This window comes from Coregonus clupeaformis, chromosome 23 (assembly GCF_020615455.1).
Source record: "Coregonus clupeaformis isolate EN_2021a chromosome 23, ASM2061545v1, whole genome shotgun sequence".
Taxonomy (NCBI): Eukaryota; Metazoa; Chordata; class Actinopteri; order Salmoniformes; family Salmonidae; genus Coregonus; species Coregonus clupeaformis.
Window position 1 is genome coordinate 34,847,769 of NC_059214.1, and position 21,407 is coordinate 34,869,175.

The 21,407-nt window shown below is 42.8% G+C and overlaps 1 protein-coding gene across 3 annotated transcripts in view; it reads left to right on the plus strand.

Annotated features, from left to right (window-relative positions):
- The window catches only part of LOC121536155 (sterile alpha motif domain-containing protein 9-like), a 33,456-nt gene that overhangs the window by 7,160 nt on the left and 4,889 nt on the right, over window positions 1-21,407 (plus strand). For 2 of the 3 annotated variants that reach the window (XM_045206689.1, XM_045206690.1), the window contains 2 exons: window positions 21,130-21,183; window positions 21,288-21,370. In XM_045206689.1, coding sequence (XP_045062624.1) covers window positions 21,347-21,370 — 24 coding nt within the window. In that variant the 5' untranslated portion in view covers window positions 21,130-21,183; window positions 21,288-21,346. The remainder of the gene's footprint in view (window positions 1-21,129; window positions 21,184-21,287; window positions 21,371-21,407) is intronic. The other variant, XM_041843437.2, reaches the window with a different exon arrangement.

Genomic DNA, 21,407 nt, shown 5'->3' on the forward strand with positions numbered 1-21,407 from the left:
GGGGGAAAAAGTATTTAGTCAGCCACCAATTGTGCAAGTTCTCCCACTTAAAAAGATGAGAGAGGCCTGTAATTTTCATCATAGGTACACGTCAACTATGACAGACAAAATGAGAAAAAAAATTCCAGAAAATCACATTGTAGGATTTTTTATGAATTTATTTGCAAATTATGGTGGAAAATAAGTATTTGGTCAATAACAAAAGTTTCTCAATACTTTGTTATATACCCTTTGTTGGCAATGACACAGGTCAAACATTTTCTGTAAGTCTTCACAAGGTTTTCACACACTGTTGCTGGTATTTTGGCCCATTCCTCCATGCAGATCTCCTCTAGATCAGTGATGTTTTGGGGCTGTCGCTGGGCAACACGGACTTTCAACTCCCTCCAAAGATTTTCTGGGGTTGAGATCTGGAGACTGGCTAGGCCACTCCAGGACCTTGAAATGCTTCTTACGAAGCCACTCCTTCGTTGCCCGGGCGGTGTGTTTGGGATCATTGTCATGCTGAAAGACCCAGCCACGTTTCATCTTCAATGCCCTTGCTGATGGAAGGAGGTTTTCACTCAAAATCTCACGATACATGGCCCCATTCATTCTTTCCTTTACACGGATCAGTCGTCCTGGTCCCTTTGCAGAAAAACAGCCCCAAAGCATGATGTTTCCACCCCCATGCTTCACAGTAGGTATGGTGTTATTTGGATGCAACTCAGCATTCTTTGTCCTCCAAACACGACGAGTTGAGTTTTTACCAAAAAGTTCTATTTTGGTTTCATCTGACCATATGACATTCTCCCAATCCTCTTCTGGATCATCCAAATGCACTCTAGCAAACTTCAGACGGGCCTGGACATGTACTGGCTTAAGCAGGGGGACACGTCTCGCACTGCAGGATTTGAGTCCCTTGCGGTGTAGTGTGTTACTGATGGTAGGCTTTGTTACTTTGGTCCCAGCTCTCTGCAGGTCATTCACTAGGTCCCCCCGTGTGGTTCTGGGATTTTTGCTCACCGTTCTTGTGATCATTTTGATCCCACGGGGTGAGATCTTGCGTGGAGCCCCAGATTGAGGGAGATTATCAGTGGTCTTGTATGTCTTCCATTTCCTAATAATTGCTCCCACAGTTGATTTCTTCAAACCAAGCTGCTTACCTATTGCAGATTCAGTCTTCCCAGCCTGGTGCAGGTCTACAATTTTGTTTCTGGTGTCCTTTGACAGCTCTTTGGTCTTGGCCATAGTGGAGTTTGGAGTGTGACTGTTTGAGGTTGTGGACAGATGTCTTTTATACTGATAACAAGTTCAAACAGGTGCCATTAATACAGGTAACGAGTGGAGGACAGAGGAGCCTCTTAAAGAAGAAGTTACAGGTCTGTGAGAGCCAGAAATCTTGCTTGTTTGTAGGTGACCAAATACTTATTTTCCACCATAATTTGCAAATAAATTCATAAAAAATCCTACAATGTGATTTTCTGGAGAAAAAAAATCTCAATTTGTCTGTCATAGTTGACGTGTACCTATGATGAAAATTACAGGCCTCTCTCATCTTTTTAAGTGGGAGAACTTGCACAATTGGTGGCTGACTAAATACTTTTTTCCCCACTGTATGCCTTCATACCCCTCTCAGTCGGTGTTTCAGCTACGTTCAACTGAGTCATAGCGTCTCTTCCTAGCAGATTAACTGGACATAGGCTTGATATCAGTACAGGTATGCATGCTCCTCCTCCTGAATTTTCATGTTTTAAAGTCACAGGAGCTGATAATCGCTCTATAAATTAATGACCTGAGGCAGATCGTACTAGGATTTTTTCCCCCATTAATCCTAATCCCTTCGGGCCTGTCGACTGCACAGATCGCTGTGCGACAGGCCCCTGTGTCACACAAGAATGTAATCTCTTTTCCCAATACTGTTAAGGTGAGGTATGGTTTCTGTTCTTGCTGCAGAGCTAATTCAATTGTTGCCAATTCAAAAACCTCACACGTATCGTTCTGTATTTCGTCTTGGCATTTATTCCTTAACTAAAATTTTTTGTCTATATCTGGACAGCTAGTCCCTATCTTAAATTATTCTACCTAGATTTCTATTATTATTATCATCCTGGTCTCATTACTGAATCCATGACCTAGGTAATAGCTGTTTCACATTAGATTGTGCCTTTTTCTGATTTCTGCAGCCCATTGCATTAATTTAGTTTCAAATATCAACTTGTTGTTTAACAAATCTAGAACCTACATAAAGTTGGTGCTATCACATCAGCATAATATTTAAAACTACCTACACTTCACTTAACATAATACTATAGGAGACTTCCATCAATCCTGGAAAAATACTCCCACTCAGAAGACACTAGATAATACCATGTTTCATTAAGTTCACTACACCTTCTACTATAAACCTATAACCCCTTTCTAGTACTTTAATCATCACAACCTGTTGCATTGATGTTTTAAAATATAAACCTATTGTTTAATAACTTCATAACATACCAAAAATATCTACTTCTTCATAAGCCTAATAGTAACAACTATCTCCCATTGTTCAACATATCATAAACATATTATCGTTTTTAGAATTAATGAACTGTCTGCATAACTCACTGTTGTTTAATCAAACAATATAATGTAATAATAATAATTACCAATTATCAAAAAAACGTTCCATATTCAACTATCTAGACATGTTCTTCATATCATCCCAATACGTCCTACATATCTCAATATAGCCCAACCATCACTACTTTCTTTCACCCTGAAATCATGTCATTAGTAAATTGTCTCCACAAAATCCGCGATCCTTGCAAAGCAAGGTAAACAACTACTTCCATGTCGCATAGCAAGTTACGTCACCACTCTAAACGTCACTAGTTCGCAACACTAACTAGCTAGCCCTTTCATACCAACCATTCAACCTCCTATGACTTCCTTTTCCACTGCAACCATTGATCCTCGTACACCTAACGTAACCCATAATATCCCTTACAGCGCTCTCACGTTTCAGCAAGCCCCAATGGTTAACACCCACAGACAAAAAACATGGACATTCTTCCATTTTTTACTAGTAGACAAAATAAAACACACTCTCAAACAGCATTCTGCATTTACCTCTATCATAAGGTTTAAAAACTAACGTAACAACATTAACCATCCTAAATTGCTGTAGTAATGTCATGTTTGGTTCAGTTTATCACCAATCCTCCATTATTAGAATACATCAGATCTAGGTAAATATCCTTTCTAAGTAGGCTAGAAGTAACACTAAACACTTGCTGTATTTTACCATCATATATTGAATTCATATCCATATTCAATTCGATAGTCCACATTACAACTATTTTCTCAGTAGTTTTTAAACTATCAACTCATTCAGCAACACAAAAATAATTATTTTACTCCCCCCACTATTCTTGTTGAATAAGTGAGTCGTTACTAAAATTCCACCATACATAAAAATGTATGCACACATGACTGTAAGTCGCTTTGGATAAAAGCGTCTGCGAAATGACATATTATATTATTATTATAATGATTGATCTTATTTCTATCACATGATCTATGTACTGTTTTCCACCCTCCACGTACGTCTACATGTTTTGGCGCGCAAGCCAGCACTTATATATTCTTCCACTTTTACCTAATCTCTAGTAATCAATTACCCACACATAACATTCATCATATTTTAGTATATTCATATCAACTAAACCATTTGTATTTCTAGTGATTCTTTATTGCCACAAGTTAGTTTACCATAATCTAGTTCCAATCGGAACAACAACGTTAATTACCTAGACCCTGCCCCCTCAGTCATAAAATCCTCCCAGAATCCTATAGACTGGTCACTATTCCCTGAACTAACATCTCACACTATTTTATGACAAGCAGTGTTTTTACAAACCCCAAGATATCATTATATCAACCGCTTATTGTCCAAACTTCAGATTAACTCATTCCCATATTCACACGACTTTCATATTGTCACGATCGTCAAACACAGTGGACCAAGGCGCAGCGTGATATGCGAACATACTTTTATTTATATTCACCCACACGAACAAAACAACAAAACGATACGTGAAGTCCTTGGTTTACAACACAAAACCAACACGGAACAAGATCCCACATCGGTGGAGCGGATTGCTTAGGCTCCGATGTGGAGCAGCTGACCGGTACCTGACCAGGCACCGGTGACCCAGGCACGGGCTGTGCCGGACTGACGACGCGCACCACAGGCTTGGTGTGGGGAGCAGGAACGGGCCGGACCGGGCTGACGACGCGCACCACAGGCTTGGTGCGGGGAGCAGGGACGGGCCGAACCGGGCTGACGGGCGCACCACAGGCTTGGTGCGGGGAGCAGGAACGGGCGGACCAGGCTGACGACGCGCACCCCTGGCTTCAGTGCGGGGGAGCAGGAACGGGCCGGACCGGGCTGACGATGCGCACCACAGGCTTGGTGCGGGGAGCAGGAATGGGCCGGACCGGGCTGACGACGCGCACCCCTGGCTTGGTGCGGGGAGCAGGAACAGGCCGGGCCGGGCTGGCGACGCGCATCACAGGCTTGGTGCGAGGGACAGGAACAGGCCGGACCGCACTGGGAACACACACCACTGGCCTTACCCGGGGATCAGGAACGGGCCGGACCGGACTGGCAACACACCTCAGTACCTCTCGCCGTGCCTCTACATTTTCCTTCCCTCTACTCGCCAATGGCTCCCGTAACCCGGTGGCCTTCTCTCCTCATCCACTAACTCGCCCCTTATCTGCCTCCAGCAGCCCCGTCGTCCACGGTGTGAGCCCCCCCCTAAAAATGTATTGGGCTTGTCTCTCCCCCGTGGATATGGCCTCCATGGCTTTCGCCAGACTCTCCATCCTCTGCTCCCAAGTCCAACCTATCTCCTCCTCACGCTGCTTGACCCAGTCGAGGTGGACATCCGCTAAAGTTACCTCCAGCGTGTACTCCTGGACACGCTGCTTGGTCCAGTATTGGTGGGATCTTCTGTCACGATCGTCAAACACAGTGGACCAAGGCGCAGCGTGATATGCGAACATACTTTTATTTATATTCACCCACACGAACAAAACAACAAAACGATACGTGAAGTCCTTGGTTTACAACACAAAACCAACACGGAACAAGATCCCACAAAACACTGTGGAAAACAGGCTGCCTAAGTATGGTTCCCAATCAGAGACAACAAGCAACAGCTGACACTCGTTGCCTCTGATTGAGAACCACCCCGGCCAACACAGAAACACATGAGCTAGATAAAGAACCTAGAACACAAATACATAGAAACTACACACCCTGGCTCAACATAACAGAGTCCCAGAGCCAGGGCGTGACACATATCACATTCACACAACGTTATTTCCCAACACTCAATCAATATTTGCACAACCTACAGGAATATTTTCTTCTATAATAGTGCCCAAATTTGAAATGTTAACCATATCAACATTTGACATTTCACTTATGGTCAATTTTACCATAATCTCAATTTCCCAAATGTACCGAAATACAATGTGTTGACGTCATATGATCAACCCCGTACACGTGACCTTTTTCTCCAACCAGGATACCCCTATAACTATCTCATACATTAAAGAGTCTTCTTTCTACTGAGTAATCTTGATATTTCTAGAAAATCTAATACATGAAGGGGTTTACCCTTTACGGTTTACTGTCGATAATTCTAGAAAATCTCATACATTAAGAATTCTTCCTCTTATTAGAGAGTCTACAGTAACAAGTATCCCCCTTATAGTTTCTATTGGTAATGGCGTCTACTACCCTGAATCATTTTGGACCCACTTCTTAATCGGATCTCACACCCGGCGCCGTTTTATATTTATCCAGAATACTGGCGCATGGTTTTCTCTCGATAAACGTCTAAAAACGGTGTACCTGATGAATCCCTTTCGGAATATCGACGGATTACTACCCACACTACAGCAGATTTAAACTGTTAATTTTTTCCTACTGCAGTTTCAAGATATCAATCCCCCCAAAATTCATGAATAAAAATCACTGACCTTATCCTTGCAGCTGGGATATCAATCTCAATTTTTGTGATCTCGTCACAGTTTCTGTCATCCACCAGTTTTGCCACCGGCCTGTAAAGAACCCCCAATCACAGAGGCCAGGTTTTAGTCTATACGGATGTATTATCCGTCTGTGCACGGTTTTCGGTGTCCCCCGGAACGACAGAAAACTGATTTTGAGATCCGGCTCGAAGGACCAATTGTCATGAGAATTTCTATCTCTAATAGTTACTAAAGCTTTGAATAATTCCCAGAGGGTGTAAGGCTCTGGTTTAATAATGAATTAAACAAATTCTCCAGTCTGCAAGGGATCACCCAGTTTTATTTCAGAGACCGCTCTGGCGCCAAAAACACACACAGTCCTTTTTAAATGCGTCCACACAAAGGACTTTGCTCCGCCCACCTTTTGGCGGCCTATAACTTTCCACAGTATAGAATGTTTCAGCAGTTTCTAGGTCCCCCTTACTATGGAATGCTCATCTCCAACAGTTTCTAACATCTTCCCTGTTAGTGGTCCTATTTTCTTATAACTCTTAACACAGTTTACACATTTATACACTATCGGGGTGGAACACTTTAGTCATTAAAATAAACATACAAATTAATCTATCAATCCACCCTTTGACAAAAATGTTACACCCTCAGGATAAATGTATTTACATCTATCAGTACCAGATTCAGCAATACCATCTTCAGGTGACAAGGTAGGGGTGGCTTCCAGTAGAGGGCAGGTATACAAGATGGCATATTGAATACACAGCGATAAAAATCACCTCAAGATAAAAACATAATATTCAATATCAGTAAGTTATACTAAATATTAACATTTCATATATTCGAGGGTAATAACATTCAATCTGGATAATAACACAAAACAAATTATAAGGCTAGAGAAATATTGCAACAACACTAGAGATCCACTAGAGATCCAAATATTGCTGTGCCACTAGAGATCCTGGTTCGAATCCAGGCTCTGTCGTAGCCGGCCGTGACCGGGAGACCCATGGGGCGGCGCACAATTGGCCCAGCGTCGTCCAGGGTAGGGGAGGGAATGGCCGGCAGGGATGTAGCTCAGTTGGTAGAGCATGGCGTTTGCAACGTCAGGGTTGTGGGTTCGATTCCCACGTCGGGCCAGTATGAAAAAATAAAAATAATGTATGCACTCACTAACTGTAAGTCGCTCTGGATAAGAGTGTCTGCTAAATGACGTAAATGTAAATGTAAGAACAGATAGATAGCAATAAAAACTGTAACATAGAGGCTCAGAATAAATTAGAGGAAAAACTAAAATAAATGGAGAAACTTATTCAAGAAAGATCAAGTGTAATATATTATAAAAATAAAGCAAACTGGATGGAATATGGGGAAAAATGCACCAAATTCTTTTTTAATCTTCAGCATAGGAATGCTACCAAAAAGAATTTACTGAAACTGCTTACAAATGACGGAGTCACCCATGATTCACCAAATTATATTTTGAAGGAGGAAACAAAGTACTTTAAGCATGTGCTTTGTTTCAGTCGCCTCCATCTCCTCTAACTGAAGCTAATTGTAGAGATTTTGTTCTATTGATAATTTAAAATTAACAGCCAAGACTTATGTGAAGGGGAAATCACAGAGGATGCAATTAAAGACTTTAAGTCCGAGAAAACTCCAGGGTTGGATGGCATACCAGTCGAGGTATACCAAACCTTTTTTTATATACTCAGAGGACCGTTATTAGCATGTTTTAACCACTCCTATGTAAATGGTAGATTATCAGACACTCTAGAAGAAGGTCTGATTTCATTATTACTGAAACAGGATACAAGTGGAAAATACAAAGATCCAGTCCATTAAAAAAATTGGAGGCCCCTTACACTTCAGTGTTGTGATGCAAAAATCCTAGCAAAATGTATAGCGCATAGAATTAAAAAGGTATTGTCGGATATTATTCATTCTAATCAGACAGGTTTTTTACATGGAAGATACATTGGAGATAATATAAGGCAAGTATTGGAAACAATAGAACACTATGGAAAATATGGGAAACCAGGCCTGCTATTCATAGCAGACTTCGAAAAGGCATTTGATCAAGTTCGACTGGGGTTTATATATAAATGCCTGGAGCATTTCAATTTTGGAGAATCTCTTATAAAATGGGTTAAAATCATGTATAGTAACCCTAGGTGTAAAACAGTAAATATTGGCTATTTCTCAGAAAGTTTTAAACTGTCAAGAGGAGTGAAACAAGGTTGTCCACTATCAGCATATCTATTTATTATGGCCATCGAGATGTTAGCTATTAAAATCAGATCCAACAATAATATCAAAGGATTAGAAATCCAGGGCTTAAAAACAAAAGTGTCATTGTACGCTGATGATTCATGTTTTCTTTTAAATCCACAACTTGAATCCCTCCACAGCCTCATAAAGGATCTAGATACATTTTCTAACCTCTCTGGATTACAACCAAATTATGATGAATGTACTATATTACGTATTGGATCACAAAAAAATTAAAAATGTACATTACCATGTAGTTTACCAATAAAATGGTCTGATGGTAATGTGGATATACTCGGAATACATATCCCAAATGAAATAAATGATCTCACTCCAATAAATGTTAATAGAAAGTTAGCAAAAATAGATAAGATCTTGCTACCATGGAAAGGTAAATACCTGTCAATTTGTGGAAAAATCACGTTGATTAACTCTTTAGTATTATCCCAGTTTACCGATTTTCTTATGGTCTTGCCTACGCCTAGCGAACAGTTTTTTTTTTAATTATATGAAAAAACAATATTCCATTTTATTTGGAATGGCAAGCCAGACAAAATTAAACGGGCCTATTTATATAATGACTATGAATTCGGAGGACATCAATTATTAAATATTAAAGCATTAGACCTATCACTAAAAGCTTCAGTCATACAAAAGTTATACTTAAATCCGAACTGGTTCTCTGGCAAATTAGTAAGATTGTCTCACCCAATGTTCAAGAATGGCCTTTTTCCCTTTATTCAGATTACAACCTCACACTTTCAGTTATTTGAAAAGGAAATCATCTCCCAAATATCACTATTTCTAAAACAAGCCATAGAAAGTTGGTTGCAATTTCAATTTAATCCTCCAGAAACGACAGAACAAATAATGCAACAAATATTGTGGTTAAACTCAAATATACTAATTGATAAAAAACCTTCGTAAATTATATCATCGGTAGGACTGGTGGAATTATGTTGCACATGCAGCTAACAAAAACATATGGAAATGTCTGCTCTACGCAAAATTACAACCAAATAATTGCAGCATTACCGCAAAAAAAGTGGAAGGGGGAAAATGTAAGGAACTTGTCTGTCGGCCTTGCATTAAAGAACATAATTGGTTAAAGAAAACTGTGATAAATAACAAAGTATACTAGTTTCATTTAAGGACCAAAGGATTGACAGCAGTCCCATATATATTGCAAAAATAGTTGGGAAGAGATTTTTGACGTACCGATCCCATGGCATAGTGTTTATGAACTGATACGCAAAACGACGCCGGATTCAAAACTTATAATTTTTAAATTTAAATTATTATATACAATTCTTACTACCAATAGAGTGTTATTTCTATGGGGGATACAATCTTCCCAGCTCTGCAGATTTTGCTGCGAAGAGACAGAATCATTAGATCATTTGTTTTGGTACTGTCCATTTATAGCTTGTTTTTGGACACAGGTCCAGGAATGGCTAAAGGATTGCAATATTTACCTGGAGCTAACCCTGCAGATAGCATTACTGGGTGATCTGAAAAGTCATAGTCAATCGATCAATAATATAATAATACTTTTAACAAAAATGTTTATTTTCACAGTACAGTTGAAAAATATATGGCAAATAGAAATCCAATATGGATGGTGTTAAGAGATAGATGGGTGGTGTTGAATGGAGTTGAAGGATGGGACTAATAACAACTAACAACAACTAATAACAACAAGATAACTAATAATGTAAGCATACTGTGTCCATAATAAGTATATAGGTTATAGGTTGAGAGCTTTTGTGAAAGAGCACAGTTAGAAAGATATGGCATATAGAAGCAAACCGGATGGACATCATGAAAATGATCGGAGAGGTTGAGGGTAGAGGATGTTCAGGAGTAAAAACAAACAAAATATAATTATTGTAAAATTTATATAGTATGTATAAGCTGGAAGTAGAGGCCTAAGCATTGTTGTTCACTAGTTAGCTCAAATTAGGGAAGGGGTGGTGGGGTTGGAAAGTAATAAAGGGAAATATATTTTTAAAAAGGAAATGTATGTGTATATATGTATGTATATATGTATGTATGTATGTATGTATGTATGTATGTATGTATGTATGTATGTGTATATATATATGTATATATATATACAGTGAGGGAAAAAAGTATTTGATCCCCAGCTGATTTTGTACGTTTGCCCACTGACAAAGAAATGATAAGTCTATAATTTTAATTATAGGTTTATTTGAACAGTGAGACAGAATAACAACAAAAAAATCCAGAAAAACGGATGTCAAAACATTTAAAAATTGATTTGCATTTTAATGAGGGAAATAAGTATTTGACCCCCTCTCAATCAGAAAGATTTCTGGCTCCCAGGTGTCTTTTATACCGGTAACGAGCAGAGATTAGGAGCACACTCTTAAAGGGAGTGCTCCTAATCTCAGCTTTTTACCTGTATAAAAGACACCTGTCCACAGAAGCAATCAATCAGATTCCAAACTCTCCACCATGGCCAAGACCGAAGAGCTCTCCAAGGATGTCAGGGACATGATTGTAGACCTACACAAGGCTGGAATGGGCTACAAGTTCATCGCCAAGCAGCTTGGTGGGAAGGTGACAACAGTTGGTGCAATTATTCGCAAATGGAAGAAACACAAAATAACTGTCAATCTCCCTCGGCCTAGGGCTCCATGCAAGATCTCACCTCGTGGAGTTGCAATGAGGAATCAGCCCAGAACTACACAGGAGGATCTTGTCAATGATCTCAAGGCAGCTGGGACCATAGTCACCAAGAAAACAATTGGTAACACACTACGCCGTGAAGGACTGAAATCCTGCAGCGCCCGCAGGTTCCCCTTGCTCAAGAAAGCACATACAGTGGGGGAAAAAAGTATTTAGTCAGCCACCAATTTTGCAAGTTCTCCCACTTAAAAAGATGAGAGAGGCCTGTAATTTTCATCATAGGTACACGTCAACTATGACAGACAAAGTTCAATGGAGAACTTGGCAGTATGAAGGACATAACAGTTAAGCTGACCGTGAAACCAGACAGCAAGCCAAAATGCATCAAAGCATGTCCCATACACCATAAAACCAAAAGTTGAAACTGAGCTAAACAGACTAGTCGAGAGTAGAGTATTGGATCCAGTGAATGTTAGTGAATGGGCTACACCCGTTGTTCCAGTCATAAAAAAAGATGGATCACAGACTCTGTGGCGATTTCAAAGTCACCGTTAACCACGTCTTGACTGCTGAAAAATATCCACTACCCCTCATTGACGACCTCTTTTCTGGTTTAGCTGGAGGACAGAAATTCAGTAAGATAGACTTATGTCAAGCTTATCTACAGATTTATGTGGACCAAGGGTCACAAGAACTGTTGACCATAGTGACTCACAAAGGATTGTACAGGTACCGGAGGCTTCCTTTTGGAATCACCTCAGCTCTGGCCTTGTTTCAGAGAGCTATGGACCAGATACTGAGCGGGCTCACTGGGTTCCAATGTTACCTCGATGATCTACTCATCACTGGCAAAGACGAGCAGGAGCACCTGAGAAACCTGAACGCTACACTACAGAGACTGGAGGAGTACGGTCTGAGGGTCCAGAAGGACAAATGCACGTTTTTCCGGCCTTCTGTTGAGTACCTGGGCCACGTCATCAACAGTTCGGGGCTCAACACGGCACCTTCAGAGGTGAAGGCCGTCGCGGAAGCTCCATCCCCACAGAATGTGAGTCAGCTGCGATCATTCTTAGGACCACTAACGAACTACGCAAAGTTTTTGCCGAACCTAGCTAACATGTTAAAGCCACTGAACAAAACCAAACCGTGGAAGTGGACAGACAGATGTGAGGAGGCCTTCAAGAAAGTTAAAACAGCCTTAGCTCAGTCAGAGGCCCTCACCCACTTCAACCCCAACTTGCCATTACAGTTGGCATCTGACACATCGCCTTATAGCATTGGTGCTGTTGTCTCACACATCATGCCATCAGGTGAAGAAAGGCCAATTGCTTTCTCATCGCAGACCTTAAGTAAAGCCGAGAGCAATTATGCACAGATAGAGCGTGAAGCACTCGCCATCGTGTTCAGAGTTAAGAAATTTAATCAGTTTCTGTTTGGCCGACAATTCACACTGCTGACGGACCATAGACCCCTCACCTCCATCTTTGGTCCCCACACTGGCAATCCGTCACTCACAGCCAGCGCATGCAGCGATGGGCATTACTGTTATCTGCTCACCAGTACGATATCAAGTACAGAAGGTCTGAGCAGCACTGCAATGCAGACGGCCTCTCAAGGCTTCCCTTACCTGTCATCATACCGCCGCCACTGAGAAGGCAGGTGCTTGAAGAGCTCCATTCAGGGCACTGGGGCATGGTGCGAATGAAGGAGATTGCACACAGCTACTTTTAGTGGCCTTGTTTGGAAGCAGCTATCGAAGAAAAGGCTGAGTCATGTTCTGCATGTGAAAAGATGAGGAACATGCCTCAGCTAGCGCCACTACACCCATTGGACTTTCCAGAGGAGCCTTGGCAGCGAACCCACAGACTATGCAGGCCCACTGGAGGATCGTATGTTCTTAGTCGTAGTTGACGCACACAGCAAATGGCCTGAGGTCACAGTGATGAAGAGCACCTCAGCGGAGAGAACCATCGAAGAGCTACAGTCAATCTTCACTCGCTTCGGATTGCCAATGCAACTTGTTAGCGATAATGGCCCCCAACTGGTGTCTGAAGACTTCCAGTCATTCATGGAAGCAAATGGAATTCAACACATCAAGTCAGTGCCATATCACCCTTCAACGAACGGCCTCGCTGAAAGATTTGTCCAGACGATGAAGCAAGCTTTAAAATCATCAGAAGGGAATGGGTCCCTCAATAGGCGCCTAAACACCTTCCTGTTGACCTACAGAAACACACCCCATGCTACAACCAAAGTGGTACCCGCGTCAGCCATGATGAAAAGACAGCTTCACACTTCCTGAGACCTCCAAAGACTAAACAGGTTGTACAGACACAACAGAGAGCACAGGTGGAGAGATAGAGCAAAGCAAAAGACAGAAGCTTCAGAGTTGGAGAGGGAGTTCTTGCTCGGAACTACTGCAAAGGGCCAAAGTGGATGCCAGCAACAGTGGTCGCACAAACAGGCCCTGTGTCCTACACAGTTCACACACCGGAGAACATCATCTGGAGGAGACACGTGGATCAATTGTTGCCAGGAACCAACCTCAGAGATGACTCATGTCAAGTGACAAACCAAGATCAGCTACTGGAGACCTACCATGACTACGAGCCATCACCTGAACATCCGCTGCAGCAACCTACAAATTTGGAAAGTGCTCCAGACTCACCTGAACCAGCCAGAGTGCCTAGTCTGGGTAATGTTGAACCCCAGTCTGGGCATACACCATCACCACTCAGACTCAGAGACAATGCGACTGTAGACTCACCTGTATGTCGTCATTACCCTGCAAGAGAAAGACGACCCCCTGAAAGGTTGAACATTTTGTTCATACTAACCTCCGACATTGGGGCAGTTCAGAAAAGGTTATTCTGAAAAGTTCCTTTATTTACATTAAGATAATTAAAAATAAAATAATATGCAAAACAGTGAATATTTACTTTTTCCTTATGAGGCATCAAAAGTAAAGGGGGAGGAATATGTTGTGTATTGATATTCTATTTTGTTCCTTTAGGGCACCTGTAACGCCCCCCTGCTAATGTACATTGTAATGCTTGGAATGTTTTGTCCTGTGAAACGCGTTAAACAATGCCCACGTTAGTTTCTACTCCCGTCTCATGTCCTGTCCTTATATTAGTTGTATAAGTAATACAGTGTGCTATACAACAAAAAGAGTTTCTACATACAGTGTCTTCAGACGTATTCATAATCCTTGACTTATTCCATATTTTGTTGTGGTACAGCCTGAATTCAAAATGGATTAATTCCAAAAAAATTATCTACACACAATACCGCATAATGACAAAGTGAAAACATGTTTTTAGAAAGGTTTGCAAATGTATTGAAGTCAAAACTGTAACCCGGCCACTCATGAACATTCACTGTCTTCTTCGTAAGCAACTCCAGTGTAGATTTGGCCTTGTGTTTTAGGTTATTGTCCTACTGAAAGGTGAATTAATCTCCCAGTGTCTGGTGGAAAGCAGACTGAACCAGATTTTTCTCTAGGATTTTGCCTCCATTCCATTTCTGAAAAACTCCCCTGTCCTTCACGATTACAAGCATACCCATAACATGATGCAGCCACCACTATCCTTGAAAATATGGAGAGTGGTACTCAGTAATGTGTGGTATTGGATTTCTCACAAGCAAACACTTTGTATTCAGAATTAAAAGTGATTTGCTTTGGCACATTTTTAGCAGTATTACTTTTGTGCCTCGTTGCAAACAGGATACATGTTTTGGAATATTTTTATTTTCTACAGGCATCCCTCTTTTCCCTCTGTCCATTAGGTTAGTATTATGGAGTAACTACAATATTGTTGATCCATCCTCAATTTCTCCTATCACAGCCATTAAACTCTGTAACTGTTTTAAAGTCACAATTGTGCCTCATGGTGATATCCCTTGAGTGGTTTCCTTCCTCTATGGCAACTTAGTTAGGAAGGACGCCTGTATCTTTGTAGTAACTTCACCATGCTTAAAGGAATATTCAATGTCTGCTTTTTTTTACCCATCTACCAATAAGTGCCCTTCTTTGCAAGGCATTGGAAAACCTGGTCTTTGAGGTTAAATCTGTGTTTGAAATTCACTGCTCGACTGAGAGACCTTACAGATAATTGTGTGTGGGGTACAGAGATGGGGTAGTCATTCAAAAATCATGTTAACACTAGGCCAATGGCCACTGACGTTTGATTTTGTAACCTGCTCCTTCCCTGACTTTTCCTAAATGTTTGTATTTTACATTGCTCATTTGTCAGAATTTTAAAATCACAAACAGAAAAGTATTGAGCCTTTTTACCTGTTGTTTTCCACACCTATTCCCAATTTAACCCGCCAAGACAATGCGCTGTAGGACATTGATACCCAGCCAGGTGCTAATGTGTCTCTCTGGCCTCACTGAATGAATGACAAATGGATGAATGGGTGTTAATTGTGCGTTACTTCACAATTGAATTTAAATTAGGCCTAACTGAATGATAAGAAGGGTGAAGAGGTGGATTTAATTTAGAAAGACAATAGTGTAATGATTAGTTTGTGTTATGCCTATTTATCAGCGTTGGCGCTCATGTTTATAGCAAATAATTTGACCGCGCACCTTGCAGGTTGATACCATTCTCTTTTTCGTTTTACTTAAAAGAGAATGGTAATGATTGTTTTATTTACTAAAACGCTATTACTAATCACATTTATTATAATGGAAACGAAAACATGCTACATGTTGCAGTAGGCCTTTAGAATAATGCAAAACATATCGTTGACTCTATCCAAGTTGATGAGCAAGGGAAACAAATGATGCCAGTCAGCCGGCCCATCGAAACTACACCTAAACTGTACCGAAACTCATTTCACATATAATAATAAGAGTTAGCGTATTGACACGATTAAATTAACAATAGTCTGATGAGTGACAGTATTATCAGTTGTCAAATTGTACATGAAGAGATGGGCGCATCTTGTAATTGACAGATGCAGGGAAAGGAGCATCACTTTATCAAATCCTCCTTCAGTCACATGCAGGTAAAACGTTTTGATTTCTATATAGTATCAGAAAGAACATATTCTGCAGTTTCTATGACAGTTACCTTTGTCAAATAACTCTCAAAATTAAAGAGGTGCAGCTCTATTTTCAAATGTCACTTTTTCCAAGAATATCTGCGCTGTCGATGCGTTCAGCACATGACCACTAGCAGTGGCAGCAATGCTCTGGCTACTAAGCAGACTAGTAACATAATAAACGGAAAATGTGCTATTCTGTTTTCTTTTAAATACATTTTCTTATTTCCACAATGTTTGCTTTAAACCCGGCAAAACAAAATGATAATGGACTTCTTTGTGATGGACTTAAACTAGTGGTTTTTTGGTTTTACTTCTATCACATTGTAGGATTTTTAATGAATTTATTTGCAAATTATGGTGGAAAATAAGTATTTGGTCACCTACAAACAAGCAAGATTTCTGGCTCTCACAGACCTGTAACTTCTTCTTTAAGAGGCTCCTCTGTCCTCCACTCGTTACCTGTATTAATGGCACCTGTTTGAACTTGTTATCAGTATAAAAGACACCTGTCCACAACCTCAAACAGTCACACTCCAAACTCCACTATGGCCAAGACCAAAGAGCTGTCAAAGGACACCAGAAACAAAATTGTAGACCTGCACCAGGCTGGGAAGACTGAATCTGCAATAGGTAAGCAGCTTGGTTTGAAGAAATCAACTGTGGGAGCAATTATTAGGAAATGGAAGACATACAAGACCACTGATAATCTCCCTCGATCTGGGGCTCCACGCAAGATCTCACCCTGTGGGGTCAAAATGATCACAAGAACGGTGAGCAAAAATCCCAGAACCACACGGGGGGACCTAGTGAATGACCTGCAGAGAGCTGGGACCAAAGTAACAAAGCCTACCATCAGTAACACACTACGCCGCCAGGGACTCAAATCCTGCAGTGCCAGACGTGTCCCCCTGCTTAAGCCAGTACATGTCCAGGCCCGTCTGAAGTTTGCTAGAGTGCATTTGGATGATCCAGAAGAGGATTGGGAGAATGTCATATGGTCAGATGAAACCAAAATAGAACTTTTTTGGTAAAAACTCAACTCGTTGTGTTTGGAGGACAAAGAATGCTGAGTTGCATCCAAAGAACACCATACCTACTGTGAAGTATGGGGGTGGAAACATCATGCTTTGGGGCTGTTTTTCTGCAAAGGGACCAGGACGACTGATCCGTGTAAAGGAAAGAATGAATGGGGCCATGTATCGTGAGATTTTGAGTGAAAACCTCCTTCCATCAGCAAGGGCATTGAAGATGAAACGTGGCTGGGTCTTTCAGCATGACAATGATCCCAAACACACCGCCCGGGCAACTAAGGAGTGGCTTCGTAAGAAGCATTTCAAGGTCCTGGAGTGGCCTAGCCAGTCTCCAGATCTCAACCCCATAGAAAATCTTTGGAGGGAGTTGAAAGTCCATGTTGCCCAGCGACAGCCCCAAAACATCACTGCTCTAGAGATCTGCATGGAGGAATGGGCCAAAATACCAGCAACAGTGTGTGAAAACCTTGTGAAGACTTACAGAAAACGTTTGACCTGTGTCATTGCCAACAAAGGGTATATAACAAAGTATTGAGAAACTTTTGTTATTGACCAAATACTTATTTTCCACCATAATTTGCAAATAAATTCATAAAAAATCCTACAATGTGATTTTCTGGATTTTTTGTCTGTCAGAGTTGACGTGTACCTATGATGAAAATTACAGGCCTCTCTCATCTTTTTAAGTGGGAGAACTTGCACAATTGGTGGCTGACTAAATACTTTTTTCCCCCACTGTATGCTAAATGGGACACCTGGTAACCTTCTCAACGTTCTCTAGTGGGCACTTATAGGCTAAAAGGCCTGGCAGTTCTAGTGTTAAGCACTATTATTGCACACAGAGTCCATGCAATTGTTAAGCAAATTTTTACTCCTGAACTTATTGCTATAAAAAAGGGGTTGAATACTTATTGACTCAAGACATTTCAGCTTTTCATTTTAAAACGTTTCCAAAAACATAATTCCACAATTTAATTATGTGCTTTAGCGATTGCCAATGGTGTTGAATGCATAGGGAAGACCGGGGCTATGTAACTGGGGCTAAGTGTAGCCTATTCACAGTACATAATGCTTGGTTGGCTGGATGCCAGTGGAATGTTTTTGTTAGACATTCAAGTCATCAATATGTTGCTAACTTATGTTTAGACTTCAGAGTTTGTGATCTAGCTAATGATTAGCCCAATGGGGTAAATGTAGATGGGAAACCCTCAGCCTATTTATTTATAGCCACTATGCTGCATCAGGTGAAAGTGCTTATTGCTAAATAGCACACCTGCCTGATAATATGGACAAATATGTTATTGGGATCATTTTATATTTTAGATGTCAGCATCATTTAATTTTCATTTATTTTGGAGTTCTCCCCCCAAAATGACATAATTAATTGAAATGTCCATTGAACAGCAGTAGGGATTGTACCATTATTACCTGGTATTTACTCAGAAATGATATTGTCACGATCGTCGACAGATGAAGCGGACCAAGGCACAGCGTGATAAGCGTACATTCTTTAATTGGTGTACACAACACGAACCAAAACAATAAACAAACGATACGTGAAGTCCTAGGTTACAACACAAAACCTTTTTGAACAAGTTCCCACAATAAACTAGTGAAAACAGGCTGCCTAAGTATGGTCCCCAATCAGAGACAACGAGCTACAGCTGTCTCTGATTGGGAACCACCCTGGCCAACATAGATCAACATGATCTAGAACCAAAAACATAGAAAACAAAACATAGAAAATCCACACCCTGGCTCAACATATAAGAGTCCCCAGAGCCAGGGCGTGACAGTACCCCCCCCCAAAGGCGCGGACTGCGACCGCGCCACACAAACACAAGGGGGTAGGGGCCGGGTGGGCATTCCGCCTCGGAGCCGGATCCGGCTCCGGGCGTGACCACCACTCTCTCGCTACCCCCCCGTAGCGCCCCTGGTCTGGTCCCGCTGGCCGGAGCTGGACTGGACACCGGTGGAGCAGATTGCTCAGGCACGGGCTGTGCAGGACTGACGACGCGCACCACTGGCTTGGTGCGGGGAGCAGGAACGGGCCGGACTGGGCTGACGACGCGCACCACTGGCTTGGTGCGGGGAGCAGGAACGGGCCGGACCGGGCTGACGACGCGCACCACTGGCTTGGTGCGGGGAGCAGGAACGGGCCGGACCGGGCTGACGACGCGCACCACTGGCTTGTTGCGGGGAGCAGGAACGGGCCGGACCGGGCTGACGACGCGCACCACTGGCTTGGTGCGGGGAGCAGGAACGGGCCGGACCGGGCTGACGACGCGCACCACTGGCTTGGTGCGGGGAGCAGGAACGGGCCGGACCGGGCTGACGACGCGCACCACTGGCTTGTTGCGGGGAGCAGGAACGGGCCGGACCGGGCTGACGACGCGCACCACTGGCTTGGTGCGGGGAGCAGGAACGGGCCGGACCGGGCTGACGACGCGCACCACTGGCTTGGTGCGGGGAGCAGGAACAGGCCGGACCGGGCTGGCGACGCGCACCACTGGCTTGGTGCGGGGAGCAGGAACAGGCCGGACCGGGCTGGCGACGCACACCACAGGCTTGGTGCGAGGGACAGGAACAGGCCGGACCGGGCTGGCGACGTGCACCACAGTCTTGGTGCGAGGGACAGGAACAGGCCGGGCTGGACTGTGGAGACGGACTGGAGGTCTGGAGCGGAGAGCTGACACAACCCGTCCTGGCTGAATGCCTATTTCCACACAATCTGTGTGAGGCATCAGCACAGGACGTACAGGGCTGTGCACTCGTACTGGCACTACAGCACGTGGCACTGGCGCAGGATATCCGGGACCGAGGAGGGGTACTGGAGGCCACGAGCGTTGAGCCGGCACACTCCGTCCTGGCTGCATGCCCACCTTAGCACGACACGTGCGTGGTGCTAGCACAGGACGTACAGGACTGTGCCGGAACACTCACGGCACAGTACGTGGCTCTGCATAACACGGAACCTGCCCAGTCTCACGCTGCCTAGCCTGAGTACGGGGAGTTGGCTCTGCTCTACCTCTAGGCTCCGCCAACCACCCTTCCAGCCCCCCAAACCTGATGGCCTCCTCTCCTAGTCCGCCGATTCGCCCTGTAGCTGCCTCCAGCCGCCCCGTCGTCCACGCCGTGTGCCCCCCCCCCAAAAAAATGTATTGGGGTTGCCTCTCGCGTGTCCGTCGTCGGCACGGTTGGCGCCGTTTCTCCTCTCCTGCCTGGGCATTTACTTTTGCCCATGGCCCTCTGCCCGCGAATATGTCCTCCCAAGACCACCATTCGCCCACCTGGGACATCGCCAACTTCTCCTCCTGGGCACGCTGCTTGGTCCTCTGGTGGTGGGATCTTCTGTCACGATCGTTGACACATGATGAAGCGGACCAAGGCGCAGCGTGATAGGCGTACATACATTTATTAGTGTACACACAACAAACCAAAACAATAAACGATACGTGAAGTCCTAGGTTAAATACACAAACCTTCCGGAACAAGATCCCAAAATAAACTAGTGCCAAAAGGCTGCCTAAGTATGGTTCCTAATCAGAGACAACGAGAATCAGCTGCCTCTGATTGGGAACCACCCTGGCCAACATAGAAAACACGAACTAGAACACAACATAGAAAATAACACATAGAAACTCCACACCCTGGCTCAACATATAAGAGTCCCCAGAGCCAGGGCGTGACAGATATGGTCAAATGGTAATTACAGTACATAATTATAAGCTATTCATTATTTGTTTATTTGGGATTCATTACAACTGCATATTTGTACCATTTTGGGTTTTTTCTTAGACGCCCAGCTCCCTTCTTTTGTGATTTGCAGACCGCGGCTACATCTTGTCTTACACAGAGTAGCTGCTAGGGGGCCTACATTCATAGCCTGAATCGGAACTGAATTGTTTCATTTCACTTTAATTTGACTTTGCGATTTAATCTGTTCATTGAAATTGTTTGTGCCTCGGGCATTATTCAAAACAAATTTGGAAGCGATTGGATCAGTGAGTGTGCAACACCTTGGTTACAATGTTTGTGGTGGGATCCTTTCACAGTTTCACAATAATATAGTCTTCCCCTCCTTGTTTTATGTTTACAGCAACACGGCAGCACAGCCTTTATGCGGGCATGGTGAAGACAGAAAACAAATTGGGTAAATCAAGTTTTGTTGGTTTAACTGCGTATGTCTCTGGCCTATTCAATGGGTGACTATATTGAATTTCATGTAATGGAATATAATGTTGAACTGTTTTTCAGCTTCTCTATAAGTTTGACTGAGGAACCACTTCAGTGAAAAGGATCCAAAGGATTTCAGTATGGCTGAACAAGTCCAAATCAAGGTATATAACAAAGAATAAATAATCTCTCCACAATATG